The sequence below is a fragment of the Medicago sativa genome, chromosome 5 (genome assembly GCF_051527215.1).
Source record: "Medicago sativa cultivar Bolivia chromosome 5, Bolivia_mono, whole genome shotgun sequence".
Lineage (NCBI taxonomy): Eukaryota > Viridiplantae > Streptophyta > Magnoliopsida > Fabales > Fabaceae > Medicago > Medicago sativa.
In genome coordinates, this window is record NC_140753.1 from 57,104,742 (window position 1) to 57,120,652 (window position 15,911).

At 39.9% G+C, this 15,911-nt stretch overlaps 1 protein-coding gene, 1 non-coding gene and 1 pseudogene across 2 annotated transcripts in view; 1 reads left to right on the forward strand and 2 right to left on the reverse strand.

Moving 5' to 3' along the window:
- The window catches only part of LOC146923353 (uncharacterized), a 33,930-nt gene extending 27,565 nt beyond the window's left edge, over positions 1-6,365 (reverse strand). The window contains exons 1-3 of the mRNA XM_085711694.1: positions 5,179-6,365; positions 4,656-4,806; positions 4,461-4,541 (exon numbers count right to left, since the gene is read on the reverse strand). Coding sequence (XP_085567820.1) covers positions 4,461-4,541; positions 4,656-4,806; positions 5,179-6,365 — 1,419 coding nt within the window. The remainder of the gene's footprint in view (positions 1-4,460; positions 4,542-4,655; positions 4,807-5,178) is intronic.
- LOC146923354 (small nucleolar RNA R71) lies at positions 653-759 on the forward strand. Its single transcript, XR_015013026.1, has one exon. It is a non-coding gene; the product is annotated as a small nucleolar RNA R71 (small nucleolar RNA).
- A 365-nt stretch (positions 6,366-6,730) lies between the features above and the next one.
- On the reverse strand, positions 6,731-11,010 carry LOC146923355 (uncharacterized; annotated as a pseudogene).
- Positions 11,011-15,911: the final 4,901 nt, after the last annotated feature.

Sequence of the window (15,911 nt, forward strand, 5' to 3'; positions counted from 1 at the left end):
TAATTGCCCCAGTTGAGTTTCAAGCAGCTTCCTAGAAGCTTCATTGTTCTTTCTTTCAGCTTCTTGACTCTTCTTCATCTCTTCAAAGTTGCCTTGAGTCATCTTCATGAAGTTCGTCATAGTTTCCTCAAGAGCTGATGGCTTCCTTTGCTGTTGTTGAGGAGGAGTGAGCATCTGAGAGTTCAAAGCATTGTTATTTGAGTAGCTTAGATTGGGATGCTTGTTGATGCCTGAATTGTAGTATTGATTCTGCCTTTAATAACCTCCCATGAAGTTAGCTTCTTCATTTGACCCTTCTGGAACACATTCATCGTTGGGATGTTCTTCACCACATAAGTCACACTTGATTGCAGCTACTTGTTGTTGCTTATGAGCCAAAGTGAAGCCTTGAAACTCCTTAGTTAGAGCTTCGATCTGTTTGTTCATCGCTGCTTGGTTAGCAAGGATAGCAGTTTGTTCACTCACCCCAAACACTCCTCTTTCCTTCTTCTTAGCTTCAGCACGATACTCATTTCCAGCCATGTTTTCTATCAAAGCTTGGACTTCATGATCAGTTTTGCTCTTGAGACTACCTCCCGCGGAAGCATCTAAGAACATTCGAGTGTTTGGTGTTACCCCCTCAGTGAAGATTTGGAGGTATTGCTTCTCGGTGAACTCATGATTAGGGCATCTCTTGAGAAGCAAATTGAATCGCTCCCAAGCATCATACAATGATTCACCTTCTCCTTGCTTGAAGTTAGAGATCTCCATCTTCTTGTCCCAATACTTAGACATAGGGAAGTATTTCTCCAAGAACTTCAGCTCTAACTCTTCCCATGTTTGGACAGTCCCGTTTGGAATTGTTAGCAACCAATCTTTTGCTCTTCTCGTCAAGGTGAAAGGAAATAGCCTTGGCTTCTTTTGTGCTTCAGTCACGGTGGCTGGTTGTACACAAAACTCGCAGGTTTCAGCAAAACGGCTCAAGTGTTCATGAGGACTCATAGCTTCAGTCCCATCGAATTGCTTGTCCCTCAAACCGTTGAGGACAGTTGTCTTGATGTCGAAAGCTACAGGGTTAGCTGGTTGAAAAGTGTGGGTCAGTTGACCGCGATGAGTGGCTAACCCGTAGTCTCCAAGCTTAGGTCTTGGTGGTACAACTCCTTCTCCTTCCATAGTTGCAGATTTAGGAGAAGAGATTGTTTCAGATTCACTTGAGAGTTGCTCCGGTACTTGTTCTCGAACACCCGGTGGAACGGATTGAGCTAACCTTTGCGATCGGACAGCTTTCCGAAGTGCTCTAGCAGTTCTTTCAATTTCCGGATCGTACTCTAAGTCGTCCGAGCTCTGTTTACCTCGCATAAACAGCAAAATACCTTAGTAGCACTGCACAACGCAAAGTAATCAAGTGAATATGAAAACAGAAAAATAAAAAATAAAAAACAGAAAAATTAAATTGCAAAAACCCTAAATTATAACGTAATTGCCTTGTTGAAATAATTCAACAGTCCCCGGCAGCGGCGCCAAAAACTTGATAGATGATTGGCAAGTGTACCAATAACTATCGAAGTAGTAAAAATATCGTTCCCACAAGGAATGTTTTTAACTTCAATAATTTAATTGCGTTATATAATTAGGATGTATAAAAGTTATTTTTGGTTTGCCACTAGGCAGTAGATTTGGTTTGATTTTAGGAAATCAAATAAAAAAGTAAAGATTTGATTAAGAAAATAGGAGAGAGATGAGATCAGGTCTTCGAATCCTCTATGTTTCCCCTAATTGGTTACTGCACCTATTATTACTAATGATTCTCTAGTTCCACGATAGTTAACAAATTAGCCCTAATCAATCCCTTGAGTTAGAACCCTCTTTTTAAACTACAGCCCCTAATTCCTTAGGTGGTCTAATAATCATCAAAGGTTTAAGCACGTTAACCTAATATCACTAACAAACGATTATCCATTCCTAGACTAACCATGTTTATTAGAACAATTCAATTAGGTCTAAGTCGAAAGCTATGGTCAGTAGTCATTTGATCTCACAAAATCATGTTTATATTTGATCAGGATATAAAAAGCAGTAAGAACAATTGAATTGAATGAAAACTAGAATATCATTAATAAGTAATAGAGTTTCACAGCAACATATGATCAATTAGGGTTACATAGGTTCATCTCCGACCTAATCTCTAAGAGATTTAGCTACTCATAATTGAGTTTACAAATAGCATAATCAATGAAAGAATTAAAACATACATAAACTGGGTTAGAGATGATGAAATCCTCTCTGCTGCAGCCTTCTGGGTGTTAAAATCGCACTTTCGTTCTCCAAAATCGTAACCCTTGTTCTTCAGATTGAGTGCAGTATTTATAGAAGTCATGGGCCTGACCCGTCAAAATCGCGCCGCGCCATGTATATAGGCGTGCCGCGATTTCCCTCAAACAGGGAGTATGTAATTTTGCTTCAAAAATCGCAGCACGACTTGAAATTGGCGTGGCGCGATTTCCTTCGAACAGACTTCAACATTTAAGCTTTTTGCACTCCAGAACAGTAGAAATTGCATAAGAACTCTATCAAAATGTCACAATAAGTCCCTAATATTACGTAATGACAGAATGTCATCATGCAACACCAATCTTGATCTCTCGTTTGTTCTCTTCAGTACCCAGGTTGATAAGCTCAATCTCTTCCTGGTGTGGCTGAATGGCTCTTCTTTCTTGCTCGAGCAGTCGAGTGATCTCATACGGTATCTCTTCATCATCATCCTCATCTTCAGCTTCATATACAGGGAATTCAAAATTTGGAGGAACCATAGGGTCACTGTGTTCAACGGGTTTATTATGGTTCAATCTGCATAAAATGATTGGGATGATTTTTAGAAAAAAAGTTTTTTCATGCAGATTTTTGAAATTAATAAGAAAATAAAGACGTTTTGGTTTTTTCTGGCATTACCATTATTTCCAAGGAAAAGGCATTAAAAAGTATAAAAACAAAGAGTCGCGGAAAAGACGACAACTTTTTATTAATAACGGCAATGCTGAAACAAACACGCCCTTACAAAGATATCACTTTCGCCTAGGGCAGAGCGAAAGGATTGTTATTTTGAAAACAAAGAAAAACATGAGCAACAAGACACATTACATGGAAGCATGCATGACTAAAGGAATATCAATGGCCTCCCAATTCCTCGCAGTACCTCCTGGTACAACAAACGGGGGCACATGACTACTCCCAGCAGCATCTTTGGTAATAGCATTGATGAACCCAGCGCTATAGAAAGTTCCTTTTAAAACGCTTGAGGTTGGGGAGAACCCAAGGCCCTCTTTACGCTTGTTCTCCAAAATCTGTATCATTTTGCCCTAGCCAGCAGCTTGCCCTTCTTGAACAGCCTTCTGGGCGTCTTTCAATGAGGCCATAGTAGTACCAGCTCTTCGAGGCTCCGCACCCTCAACAGTCAATCCTTGAAATGATGTCCCTTCAGCGGACCCTGCTTCAACACAAGAGAAAGATGACACTTGGCTAACCAGATATGCTTCTTCACCATGCACAGTGACAAGCTTACCATTCCTCACAAACTTGAGCTTTTGATGCAGAGTAGAAGTTACTGCCCCAGCGTCGTGAATCCACGGCCTTCCGAGGAGGCAACTGTAAGAAGCGTTGATATCCATGACCTGGAAAGTAATCTGGAATGTCTCAGGACCAATGGTAATTGGCAGATCTACCTCTCCAAGAACATCTTTGCGAGATCCGTCGAAAGCCTTAACCAAATAGCTGCTTCCCCTTAGGGAAATTCCTCGGTGACTCAACTGTCTCAGCGTAGACTCAGGCATTACATTCAAGGATGATCCAGTGTCCACCAGCACATTGGATATCATGTCAGATTTGCAGTGCACTGAGATATGCAGAGCCAAGTTGTGGTGTTTTCCTGCTTCGGGGAGTTCATCATCACCAAACCCCAAGTTATTGCAAGCAGTGATGTTACCCACTATTCCATTGAATTGGTCTACAGAGACCTCATGATCAACATAGGCTTGTTCCAGTATCCTCATCAACACCTTCCTGTGGGCTTCTGAGCTCAAGAGTAGAGACAAGATGGATATTTTTGATGGAGTTTGCAGCAGCTGGTCTACAATTTTATAATCGCTCTTTTTGATGAGCCTCAAAATTTCGTCCAGATTAGACTCTTCAATAGATTGGCCTGATGGGCCGGCGTTCTTGTCAACAGGAGGAGTAACTGGTGGAGTTATTGTGGCAACAGGTGTAACAACCCTCTTTTGGAACAAAGGTGGACGGACCTTTCCACTTCTTAGAGTGGCAATTCCTTCAGCAATATTACCAACTGTAGCTGGGGATACTAGCGGCACTTCCACCCCATTCTCAATCATAGTTGCATCATACTTGTAGGGGATTGCCTTAGTGGAGGCATAAGATACCGGGCCAGGTAACCTGATCACTAAGGGTTCAACATCCTTTGTCTGAGATACCTTTTCAGCAGGGGAATCATGAAATACTGGCACAATCACACAAACATCACTGGCAATTAAATGCTTGGTATCCATCAGGCTCTGTATATCATCTTGCACCACACAACAACCCATGGGATTTTGAAGGCATTCTGAACAAGAAGCATGATCGTGAATGAACAAAGAAGCCTGACAAAGTTCGACATGTAGCAGTACCAAGGGAGTAACAACATTACGGACATCTAGGGTTGAAGCTTCTTGAGGAACACGCACTCTTCCGAAAGCCTCGATCATATTATCAGCACCATGATTTGGAAGTGGATTGTCAAGCACATGCGGAACATTATTTTCGAAAGTCAACCGTCCTCTGTCCATCAGGTCTTTTACAATATACTTCAGATCATAGCAACCCTCAACATCGTGTCCTTGAGCGCCCTGATGGAATTCACATGTGATATCCTGTCGGAACATGGGAGGCAATGGTGTAGGCGGAGGCTTGCCTGGTCTGGTGACACAGTGGCCCTTAGCAAGTAGAGTTGGGAGTAGCTCAGCGTACCGCATTGGTATTGGTGGGAAATGAGTCCTGGGCCGAGGGCCCTGTTGTTGCGGAGGTTGCTGTGGAGCAGGAGGTTGTGGTTGTATCTGTTGAGCAATGGCATTAATGGGTGCTGGTGGTTGACCCGGTGGCAGAGGATATTGCTGATAGAATGGTGGGAAGAAAGGATGTTGAGAGTATTGCATGTAGTGATAAGGTAATTGAGCAGCATTAGGAGCAACTGCAGCTGTAGGCTGATGACCAGATACCATCCCTACTTCGGATTCTTTCCTTTTGTGGTGGCCATTACCATACTTCTTTGGCGCACTAGTTGAAGAGTCACCCTTTTCGAGAACGATGATACCTTCCCTGACAGCCTCCTCTAGACGAGTTCCCATAGTAACCATGTCGGAGAAGTTATTGGGTGCAGAGACTATCATCTTTTCAATATATTCCTTCTTCAAAGTCTTCAGGAATGTCTGCGTTAGTTCTTCCTCATCTAGTCGAGGAGAAACACGGGCAGCTGCCCCTCTCCATCTCTGAGCATATTCGCGGAAGGTTTCATCTGACTTCTGAGACAAGGATTTAAGAGAATCCCTATTCGGCTTCAAGCGGGTGTTGAACTCATAATGGCTTTCAAAAGCAGCAGCGAGTTCCTCAAAAGTATGGATATTGTCCTTGCTTAGACCTGTGTACCAGTCTGCCGCATCTTCTGCCAGACTGTCCTGGAAGCAGTGAATCATCAGAGCATTATTATCTGCGTAGTTGGCCATCTTTCGGACGTACCGGATGACATGGTTGTGTGGACAAGAAGTTCCATTGTATTTGTCAAATTCTGGCTCTTTGAACTTCTTAGGAATCTCAAACTGGGATACCAGGCATAGATCACGAGCCTTAGTTGAAGTAGCATTCCCACGGTTAGCTTTGACCTCACGGAGTTCTCCAGCTAGCTCCCTTAATTGTTCTTTCATAGCCTCCATTATGGGGTCCTGACCACGTGGAGTGTCAACGTCGATTACCTGTCGCACAGTGTGTACAACAGGCTCGGTAATAATGGGAGTCACTTGAGGCATAGAAGTAGGTGTAGTAGCAAAAGTTGTTGCAGGAGTAGGTCCTTGATTGGCAACACCGGAGATACCGGCTGCAGTGTCAGGGGCATAGAAAGCTGAGAGCCCATAAGGACGGCCATTGGGCATAACAAATCGAGCATCAGAAGTCACTGTGGATAGTGGGATTGATGGAACCACTTCAGTAAGGACCGGACCGGATGTGACCGGTTGTTCTTGTGCAGCCATCAGAGTAGACATAGTGTCATGAGCTTTAGCCAGGTCCTCTTTCATAGCAGCCAGTTCGGCACGGAGCTGAGCATTTTCTTCCTCAAAATTAGCCATATTCCTTCTCTTGTACAATCTTGTGTGATGAACTCTATCTGGTCGGTAAACTTTGCGAGCACGAGCCACCTTTCAGACTGCGGCAGAGGAACCAGGAGGTAATGAGCACGAGGGAAGTTTTTTGTGACCAATGAATGCGTATGATGCATGAGATGTGTTAATGCATATGCAAAAGACTCTTTTTATGTTTATCGAAGAGTTTTAGACGAACTAGAAATTTGTAAACATTACTAAACAAACTTGAAACATTCAAACATCACAAGGTTTCACAATATAACTCCCTTTGAAATGCCAAGACAAGGGATAGACTTTGAATACATGAAACAACAATAACAACTGGAAGTAACAGCAGGAAACAGAAATCCTCAAGCATAGGAGGTGGAAGTATCATCCTCAGACTCAGACTCATACTCATAGCTGCAATATCGGGCATAGAAATTACGGGCTCCCCTAGCCCTCTTGGAATCCCTCATAAGCAGCTTATCCTTTTCTTCAATTTCTTCCCTAGCCTTGGCTAACTCCCTTTTCAATGTTAACACTTCATGAGTCTTCTGTTCATCCTTCCCATCCAAAGTCATAATCAAGTTCTCAGCCTCAAAGTATCTAGCCCTCCATTGATGCTTCTCTCGGCTCTCCATGGCTAGATGCTCCTGATACATCTCCTGAGTAGGTGGCAATAGGGGTGAAGGCATGGTCGGAATAGATGCAGACACATATCTCATGGAAGGGTAAGGCATGCCAATCTCCTCAGCTCGGTTTATCACCCATTGAGTATAAGCCTCGTGAGCAATACCGGATCTCACACCCATGTGCTTCACATCTTTCTTCCGTAGCTTAGACCAAGCCTCTATGAAATCCTCTCTTATCCCGGTAGGAGCATTAGAGTAGTGAAAGAAGTAAGGAGATGTGGCAAGATTGACGGGCTTTCCCTTCATCGGGAAACCGAATTGTCGTAAGGCGAGCTCCGGGTTATAGTTGATTCCACCCCGGGTACCAAGAAGAGGTACATTAAGAAACTTTCCACCACCGAAGATAATATCTTTAACTCTAGACGCGGGGGTGAGCCAAACCACTTCATTAGGAGTGAGAGCCATGATCCTCTGTGAAATGGACCAATTCTCCGAATTGTCATGGAAAGACTTCGGAAGGTGCGAAATAAACCACCTATAGAGAAGAGGCACACAACAGTAAATGTATCCACGACCCTTGCCAGAACGATCATGAATAGCATGGTATGTGTCAGCCAATAAAGTAGGAACCGGATTCTTGGAGCGGAAGATCATAATAGCATTCATGTCCACGAAGTTGTCAAGGTGTGGAAAGAGAATAAGCCCATAGATGAGTAGTGCAAGAATAGCCTCGAGAGTGTCCTGACAAGTGGTTTGGAGATTGGCCTTTTCAAGTAGATACTTCGAAGTGAACCCTCGGATGCGAGCCTTGGTGACAAGATTCTTGGAGACATCGGTGGTCTTGAGATAGAGATCTTTAGCAATAATCAAAGGCACGGGAGGATGCTCAAGACCCGTGAAAGGTGTTCCCTTGGCTATAGGTAAACCCGTCAAAGAAGAATAAGCCTCTAGAGTGGGTACCAGCTGAAAGTCGGGAAAAGTGAAACACCGATTCTCCCGGTCATAGAATTGCACTAGAGTGTGCACAAGCTTCTCATCCACATTAGTCCGGAGAATAGTAAGTAAGTCACCATAACGGTGTCGGAAACCAGTCGGATCCTTAACCTTGAGTGCCAAATCTCTCAAACTAGCCAAATCAACTTCCATGAACTTGTAGGACTTAGTCTTCCCCATTCCTACAATGTTTACAAATTCAATTTGTCTAAGCCCTTCGATAAATGCATGGGAAAAAGTTTATGCATGTATGCATGTATGCATGTATGCATGATCACGTTTCAAGTACGGAGAAAACATGGAGGGTTAAGTTTCAAGGTCAAGGAGTCATGGGTGGACACGGTGTCCGGTGAGACTAGGGCTTTAGGTAATAGTAATCGGGTTCTAAAAAGTTCCCAAGTCACAACCTCTCCGACGTATATCATGGTGTTACGAGACAACACCCGCTCCATGATTATCCGTAGAAGGTCTAACTTGAGTGTAGTATCGCGTGACGACTAAAACTCGAGACAACACTCGGTTTAGCCTCCGCACTACATCCTAAGAAAATGGCCATGGATGGGTTTGGTTATCTACGGTTCATAGCGTCATAGAACAATTAGAAGCAAAGTGCCTAAACGCGACAACACGCGCCGACATCATCACCCCCAAAATGCCTTAGCTATGTGGGATTGATCGCATAATCCAAAACTCGAGGCAACCCCCGGAATGAATTGTCGATTATATCCCCCCTAAATCCTAAGTTCACTCAGTCCGGGTGTAGGACTTTTGATATTCTCACCCCACACGTTTGCAAGAATTTAAACATTTATTCACATAAGGAAGCAAGTAAAAGAAGCAAGTAAAAATACAAGCGCAAGCGTAAAAGTAAAGACTAGGCGTAACTCTCGAATCTCCCCAGTGAAGTTGCCAGCTGTTTTATCTTGGTTTTTCGGGTGTCAAACATTGATTACGTTTGAACCTTTTTAACCGGTGATATCTCATTTTTTCTTGGAAAGGGAAAAAATAAGCAAAACCCTTGAGAATCGAGGTCCGGGAGTTGTTTTCGCTACGGGAAGGTGTTAGGCACCCATAACGACTATAGTATCCTATAGGAACCGTCTTTATTTTCTACGCGCGCGCTTTATTTTTAAATGCTATTTGAAAAATGATATTTACACCTAAGAGTTTACTAAGTCAAGAATTGGAGGGAGAAGAAAGTGTTTGAATTTTTATTTTATTTGAATTGAAGGAATATTGGTTCCTTGCCTACGTACCCTTTTAAGGGATCAAATCCACCGTAGTTCTCTTCCAAAAAATGTTTTTGTTTTTGTTGGTTGATTTTAAGTTTGAAAATTGGATTTTGAAGAATAGAGAGAGAGGCCTCAAGGGCATAAGATTGTGAAATTGTGAGGTTGGAATTAGTTATTTGCAAAAGAAAGTCAAAGTATGATTAAAATTCATTGAAATTTGATTAAGAAAATAAAAGAGAAAATCAATGGGATTTTGGATCCCAAAGTTTATTAGAAAAAGATTTGCGTGATGTTATTCATATATTTTTTTGGAAAATGATTTTTCTAAGTATAAATCCTAGACATTCATCTAAACATTCAATCCTAAACATACATCTAAACATGCATATCCTAGCCATACATCTAAAGTGGAGTGTGTGCATGTGTCAGTGCTTGTGTCGGTGTACATCATTAGAGTCCATTGTCCTTTACATCATTGGCCTAGATACATTCTATGGTCTTGCAAGAATTTAAAATTGCATGAAAATAAAGTACAAGAATTCCTAGGCTTCACATACTAAGTCTTTAAAGCTATAGAGATGAAGTGAGATGAGGAATGCTTATGAACGAATGAAACATGAAATGAAATGGTTAGTAGGATAAGGCATAATTGCATGAAAATTATAAGCAAAAGGAACATTAAACAAAGTGGCAAAAAAACTTAGAAAAGTGACTAAACCCCTAGCAAAGTATGCCTAAAATTTATCATGATAACAAGACAAGTGTATGACCTATAATTCCCATATCATGATAATTTTCAAAGACTTCATTGTATTATGAGTGTGAGAGTTATAGGGCATATCCAAGTCAAGGGTCATGACATACTTTAGGTACACTTAGCACTTTATTTTCACATACACACATTTACATGACTTGTAACACAAGAAACTAATTACACATATTCACATGTAGCAAGAAACACATACAAACAGTAGCCAAATCTTCACAAAATCATATGGTATAGGTCACAACCATTTATCAAGAAATTGGAGCTAGAATCAAGCAATTTTCACAAGTTTTTTACTATAAAATATCACAAATTTAGCAAGAAAATCAACACATTATTCTTATCAATTTTTAATAAGCAAAAATCACCACAAAACATCACAAAATTGTCAAGAAATATATGTGAAATTTTTTAGAATTTTTAAAGAATTTTTGGACACAAGGACATATAAAACTTCACAAATTTTAACAAACATAGTAAACAATTAACTAGAGAATACCACATGTCTTTAATCAGGATTGAACACATAACAACATCACAAAAATGTCAAAAAAAAGATCAAGAACACATAGAAATTTTTGTAGGATTTTTATAGAACAAAAATAAGCATGCAGGGGTGTATATAGCAGGCAAACAAGTGCATATAGAAAAAAAACAAAAAAAACGAAACGAAAAAACCAGGCCCAAAGGGAATATGGATCCTGGACTATCCAAACGTATCAGGGACGTTGGATTGATCTAGGATCCTAAACCCTAGATCAAACGGTAGCTAACAAGGTCCAGGGATGAACCAGACTGGTTCAGGTGAACCGGTCTGGTTCACGTCCCTTTAAAAACACAAGGGACCGGTTCACAACTCATTCCTCTCTTCTCACTCTCTCTCTAACTTCTCTCTCTCTCTAAGAACTCTGCAAATGGCTCGCCGGAGAGGATGAATGTTGGTCGGAAAGTTCATCTTCTCCGGCACTACTTCCAGATTCCGACGAACATGAAACCCTAACGTTTTTAATGAAACGAAACACCATAATACTCGCTTTTTCGTTCTCTTTCTGAATCTTTCCTTGTTTCTTGTGAAAAACTCGTAGATCTTTCTAGATCTATACTTTTATGGTTCGGTTAGGTTGAAACTTACAAAGAACGAGTCAAAACGAGGCTATGGCGTTTGTTTTACGATGTGAATCCTCACCTGTTCCTCTATTTGCAAACGTTTTCAAGAAAAATGAGGAAAGAAGTGCAGATTCACACCGATTCACTTTGATCTGACTTCGCTGATGTATTTTTGAGAAAAACTGAGGAGTTTTAACGTGTTTACCTGTTGACGGTTGGAAAAAAGGAGAAGACGATGGAATCCTTTGATCTTCTTTTCTTCTCTTGATTTCTGAACCCTAACCGTTTCAATTTCCTCGCAGATTTGAGATTCTCTCACTGTTGTTCTTCGATTTGGTACTTGATTCGAAACCCTAGGGTTTTGGATTAGATCGAATTGAATTTTGGACCGGTTTTGTTGAAGGTTTCTCTTCGTATTCTCTGATTCTTCGATTTCTCTTCTTCTCTTCTTCAATTTTCCTTTCTGTGATCGCGTCCTTCGCTTGAATTGCAGGAAGAAATTTTACGGTTCAATGATGAAGATTACGCAAGTAATCACTGAGAACCTTGCTGAATTCGAAAATATTTTGTTGAATTGAAAGTATTTTGGTTTCGATCTTTGGAAACTTGTGTTGATTTTGTGTATTTTGTGATGAATTTGTGAACTTGTGTTTGTTTTGGATGAATCTGGAAACGGTTACGGTGGTTTCAATGGTGGAGAAAGTTTGTTAGGGCTTTGGTAGGGTGGCGCGTGAGGAGAGAGAATAGTGACTGTGTTGTGATGAGTTGGCCTTTCTGGAATGGTGATTGTTCTGACTTTGACTTGAGTTGGCACTGTTTTATAGGTGCCAAGTGTCCCCTCTGCCCAATGGAATATTGCCACGTGCCCTTGGACTAAACTTGGACTAAAATGAATTAAGGACTGATCTGCAATTTTTAAAACTTTGGGACTAAACTGCAACTTTGACAAACTGGACTAATATGCAATTGACCTAAAATAAAATTTTGACGTAAAAAAGAAATGAAAAGGGACTAAAGTGCAATTTTAAAAGTTTAAAGGACTGAAATGCAATTTTTTGGGAACTTCAGGACTAAAATGAAAAAATTAATAAAATTGAATTAAAAAACGTAATTTGAAATAAACGTAAAGTGAAACCAATAAAAAACACAAAATGGACTAAAACGAACCAAATACTTAAATGAGGTACTTTAAAGTAACCTCTCTCTGCCAAAATTTCGTGTGAAATGACCAAAATACCCCTGGGGACTAAAACGACTCAAATGCAAATTTTAAAATGATTTTTGACATGGAATTAAAGCGAGAGTTTATACAAGTGAAAATAAAGACTCAGAGACAAATTTTAGAATTTAAACAGAATTTTGACACATGAAAAGACTAAAATGCCCCTAAGGGCTAAACTGACTCAAAATGACTTCAAATGCAATTTTTGAAATGGATTTTGTCATAGAATTGAAATGAGGACTTATTCAAACCAGTTGAAAAGACTCAAACAATTTTTCAAAGATTGAAAGAAATTTTAACATAGGAAATGACTAAAATGCCCTTTTTCATGAATTTTGCAAACAACATTGAAATAAGATGCAGAGAAAGATGCAATTGATCAGAGACAAATTTAAATGACTTGAAATGCAAGAAAAGAATTGAGTTAGTATTTTTAGGTCCAAAATTAGGGTATAACACTTATGAACTTGTGAAACTTCCTGAAGGCAGAAAAGCCCTGAAGAACAAATGGGTGTTCAAGCTCAAGAAAGATGGTGACAAGCTAGTGAAGTACAAGGCTCGCTTAGTCGTAAAAGGTTTTGGACAAAAGCGAGGAATAGATTTTGATGAAATATTCTCTCCAGTTGTTAAGATGAGTTCAATTCGAGTTATACTCTGATTGGTTGCCAGTTTGGATTTGGAGCTTGAACAAATGGATGTAAAAACTGCATTTCTTCATGGAGATTAAGATGAAGAAATCTACATGGTTCAACCAGAAGGATTTGAGAAGACTCGAAAGGAGCACTTTGTTTGCAAATTGAAAAAGAGCTTGTATGGATTAAAACAAGCTCCAAGACAATGGTATAAGAAATTTGACTCTTTCATGATGAGTCATGAATATACCAAGACAGATGCAGACCATTGTGTATATGTCAAAACATTTCGAGGTGACAAATTCATCATTCTTCTGTTATATGTAGATGATATGTTGATAGTGGGACAAGACAAGGATATGATTGGTGATTTGAAGAAGGAATTGTCAAAATCCTTTGACATGAAAAATCTAGGCCCTGCAAAGCAAATTCTAGGTATGAAGATTTTGCGAGACCGGAAAGCTAGGAAGCTATGGTTGTCACAACAACAGTATGTGGATCGGGTTCTAGAAAGATTCAACATGAAGGGTGTTAAACCAGTTAGCACGCCGTTAGCCAATCCCTTTAAACTCAGCAGAGTGAGTTGTCCTACTAGTCAAGATGAAAAAGAAGCTATGGCTGCAATACCTTACTCCTCAGCAGTTGGGAGTTTGATGTATGCAATGGTTTGCACTAGGCCAGTTGTTGCTCATGCAGTTGGAGTTGTTAGAAGGTTTCTTTCCAATCCTGGTAAAGAACATTGGGAAGTTGTGAAGTGGATCTTGAGGTATCTGAAAGGAAGCTCTGATAAGTGTTTATGCTTTGGAGGATCAGAATCGATTTTGAAAGGCTACACAGAAGCTGATATGGCAGGTGACCTGGATGGTAGAAAGTCTACTTCAGGAATGGTGTTTACTTTCTCAGGGGGAGCTGTATCATGGCAATCTAAATTGCAAAAATGTGTTGCCTTATCAACAACAGAGGCAGAATATATTGCCATGGCTGAAGCAGGGAAAGAAATGCTTTAGTTAAAAAGATTTCTTGATCAATTGGGAATGAAGCAGGAAAGGTACGTTATCCATTGCGATAGTCAAAGTGCTTTGGATTTGAGTAAGAATGCGATGTACCACTCTCGTACAAAGCATATTGATGTCAGATATCATTGGTTGCGTCAAGCAGCGGAAGAACAACAACTTATGTTGGAAAAGATTCACACTGATAAAAATCATGCGAATATGTTGACGAAAGTTGTAGCGCATGAAAAGCTTCAACTTTGTGCCGAGTTGATCGGCATGGATCGCAAGTGAATGAATTACGAGGATATCTCCCTTTGGCTGGAGGGGGAGAATTGTTGGCCCCACTTGCTGGTGAGTGGGTTGGTCCAGCCAAAAAGAATCAATTTGCAATCTTCTTTCGGTGCCGTCCAAAAATTGTTAATTGTGCTTGCAACTTTGTTTTCTTTCAGTCCCTCCCTTCTATAAATAGAGGACTTGAATTGAAGGAAATCATAACAACAACACAGAACAACAAAGAGCAGAAGTGAAAAAAATTATAATAGCTTCTGCTGTGTGTTGTGTGTAGAAGTGTGTGAGAGGAAAAATAGAGTGTTGAGTAAATCCAGAGAGTGTGGGAAAAATACACTGGGTGGGTATCATCTCTATAACTCCTAGATGCTATAAAATAATAGCATTAGAATAGGAGTGGGTCTCACAGGAATAACTATATTGTATCTCTTGGGTGTGTAAGAGAGTGAAAAGAATATTGTAATATTCTTTAATATAGTGAAATATTTTTCGGAGTTTGTCCCGTGGTTTTTCCCTCGGTATTAGGGGGTTTTCCACGTTAATTATTGGTGTTCCATTTTTATTGCTACCGCTGCAGTACTATTTACGTGAATAGTAAATTACGTGAATAGTAAAAATATTTAATTTACACTTGCGTTAAGCCCGTCGAGCCCCAACAGAACTTTCGTTTCCGTACAACAAACGGCACTAAGTGTCATTAGAGGTATTATGATAATTTCGGGGTGCCACTCAATCGATAGTTTATGTATATGATAATGTCAAACGTACAGGAAAAAATAAATATAAAGATGTAGAGGAAGAAAATTAAAACAAACAATTAGTACCTAAATCTTTCTTTGATTGATCTGTTTTTCCTTGTTCTTGAAGCCTCTTATACGTAAACAATTGTTAAATTGGATGAAACAAAACCAGCGTGAGTTAAGTCACGCAAGGGTATTTTGGTCTTTTCAGTTGAGAACGAGTAAAAAATGTTGGGTAAAGAGCAGAATTCCAAATCAATTGTTATAAGAGCCCATCAAAAGAGCGAGGAGGCCCATGATCCTAGGCGAGACTTGAGAAGCAAGTAAGTGCCCAGATACCAAGACCTAATTACAGGGCGAGATTTGTTATTTGAGGAACAAGTAGACACTTGGAATGGTATGATGTTGCTGAACCGCCAGGGAAAAACTCTAATCATCCCCTATATATTATGCCCCCTATATATGGTTTTGAAGACGCATGATTGAAACTGGAAAGAAAAAAATGTTTCCTATATGTTGTATACATTAGTCTTATCATGGCCTAATAGGGGCATAATCAAATTATTGCATTAGGAGGTTCAATAGTTAGCTTATTACTCTCTCCGTTTCAAAATGAGTGTCGCTTTAGCCAAAAAAATTTGTTTCAAAATGAATGTCACTTTCAGTTTCCAATGCAATAATAAATTTTTCTTTTCAATTGTACCCTCCAATTAATACTCTGCACACTACTTCCAAAATATTACTTTTAAAACTAACCAATAGTTAATAAGGATAATTTGGTAAAATAACCATTCTCTTTATTTTAATCATTGCATTTCTTAATATGTGTGTAAACACCTAAAACGACACTCATTTTGAAACGGAGGGAGTATAAAGCAGGTGAAATCAATTATTTTTCTTTTGATTTTAAAAATTAGCCAAGTTGTTTCCATGTTATTATTT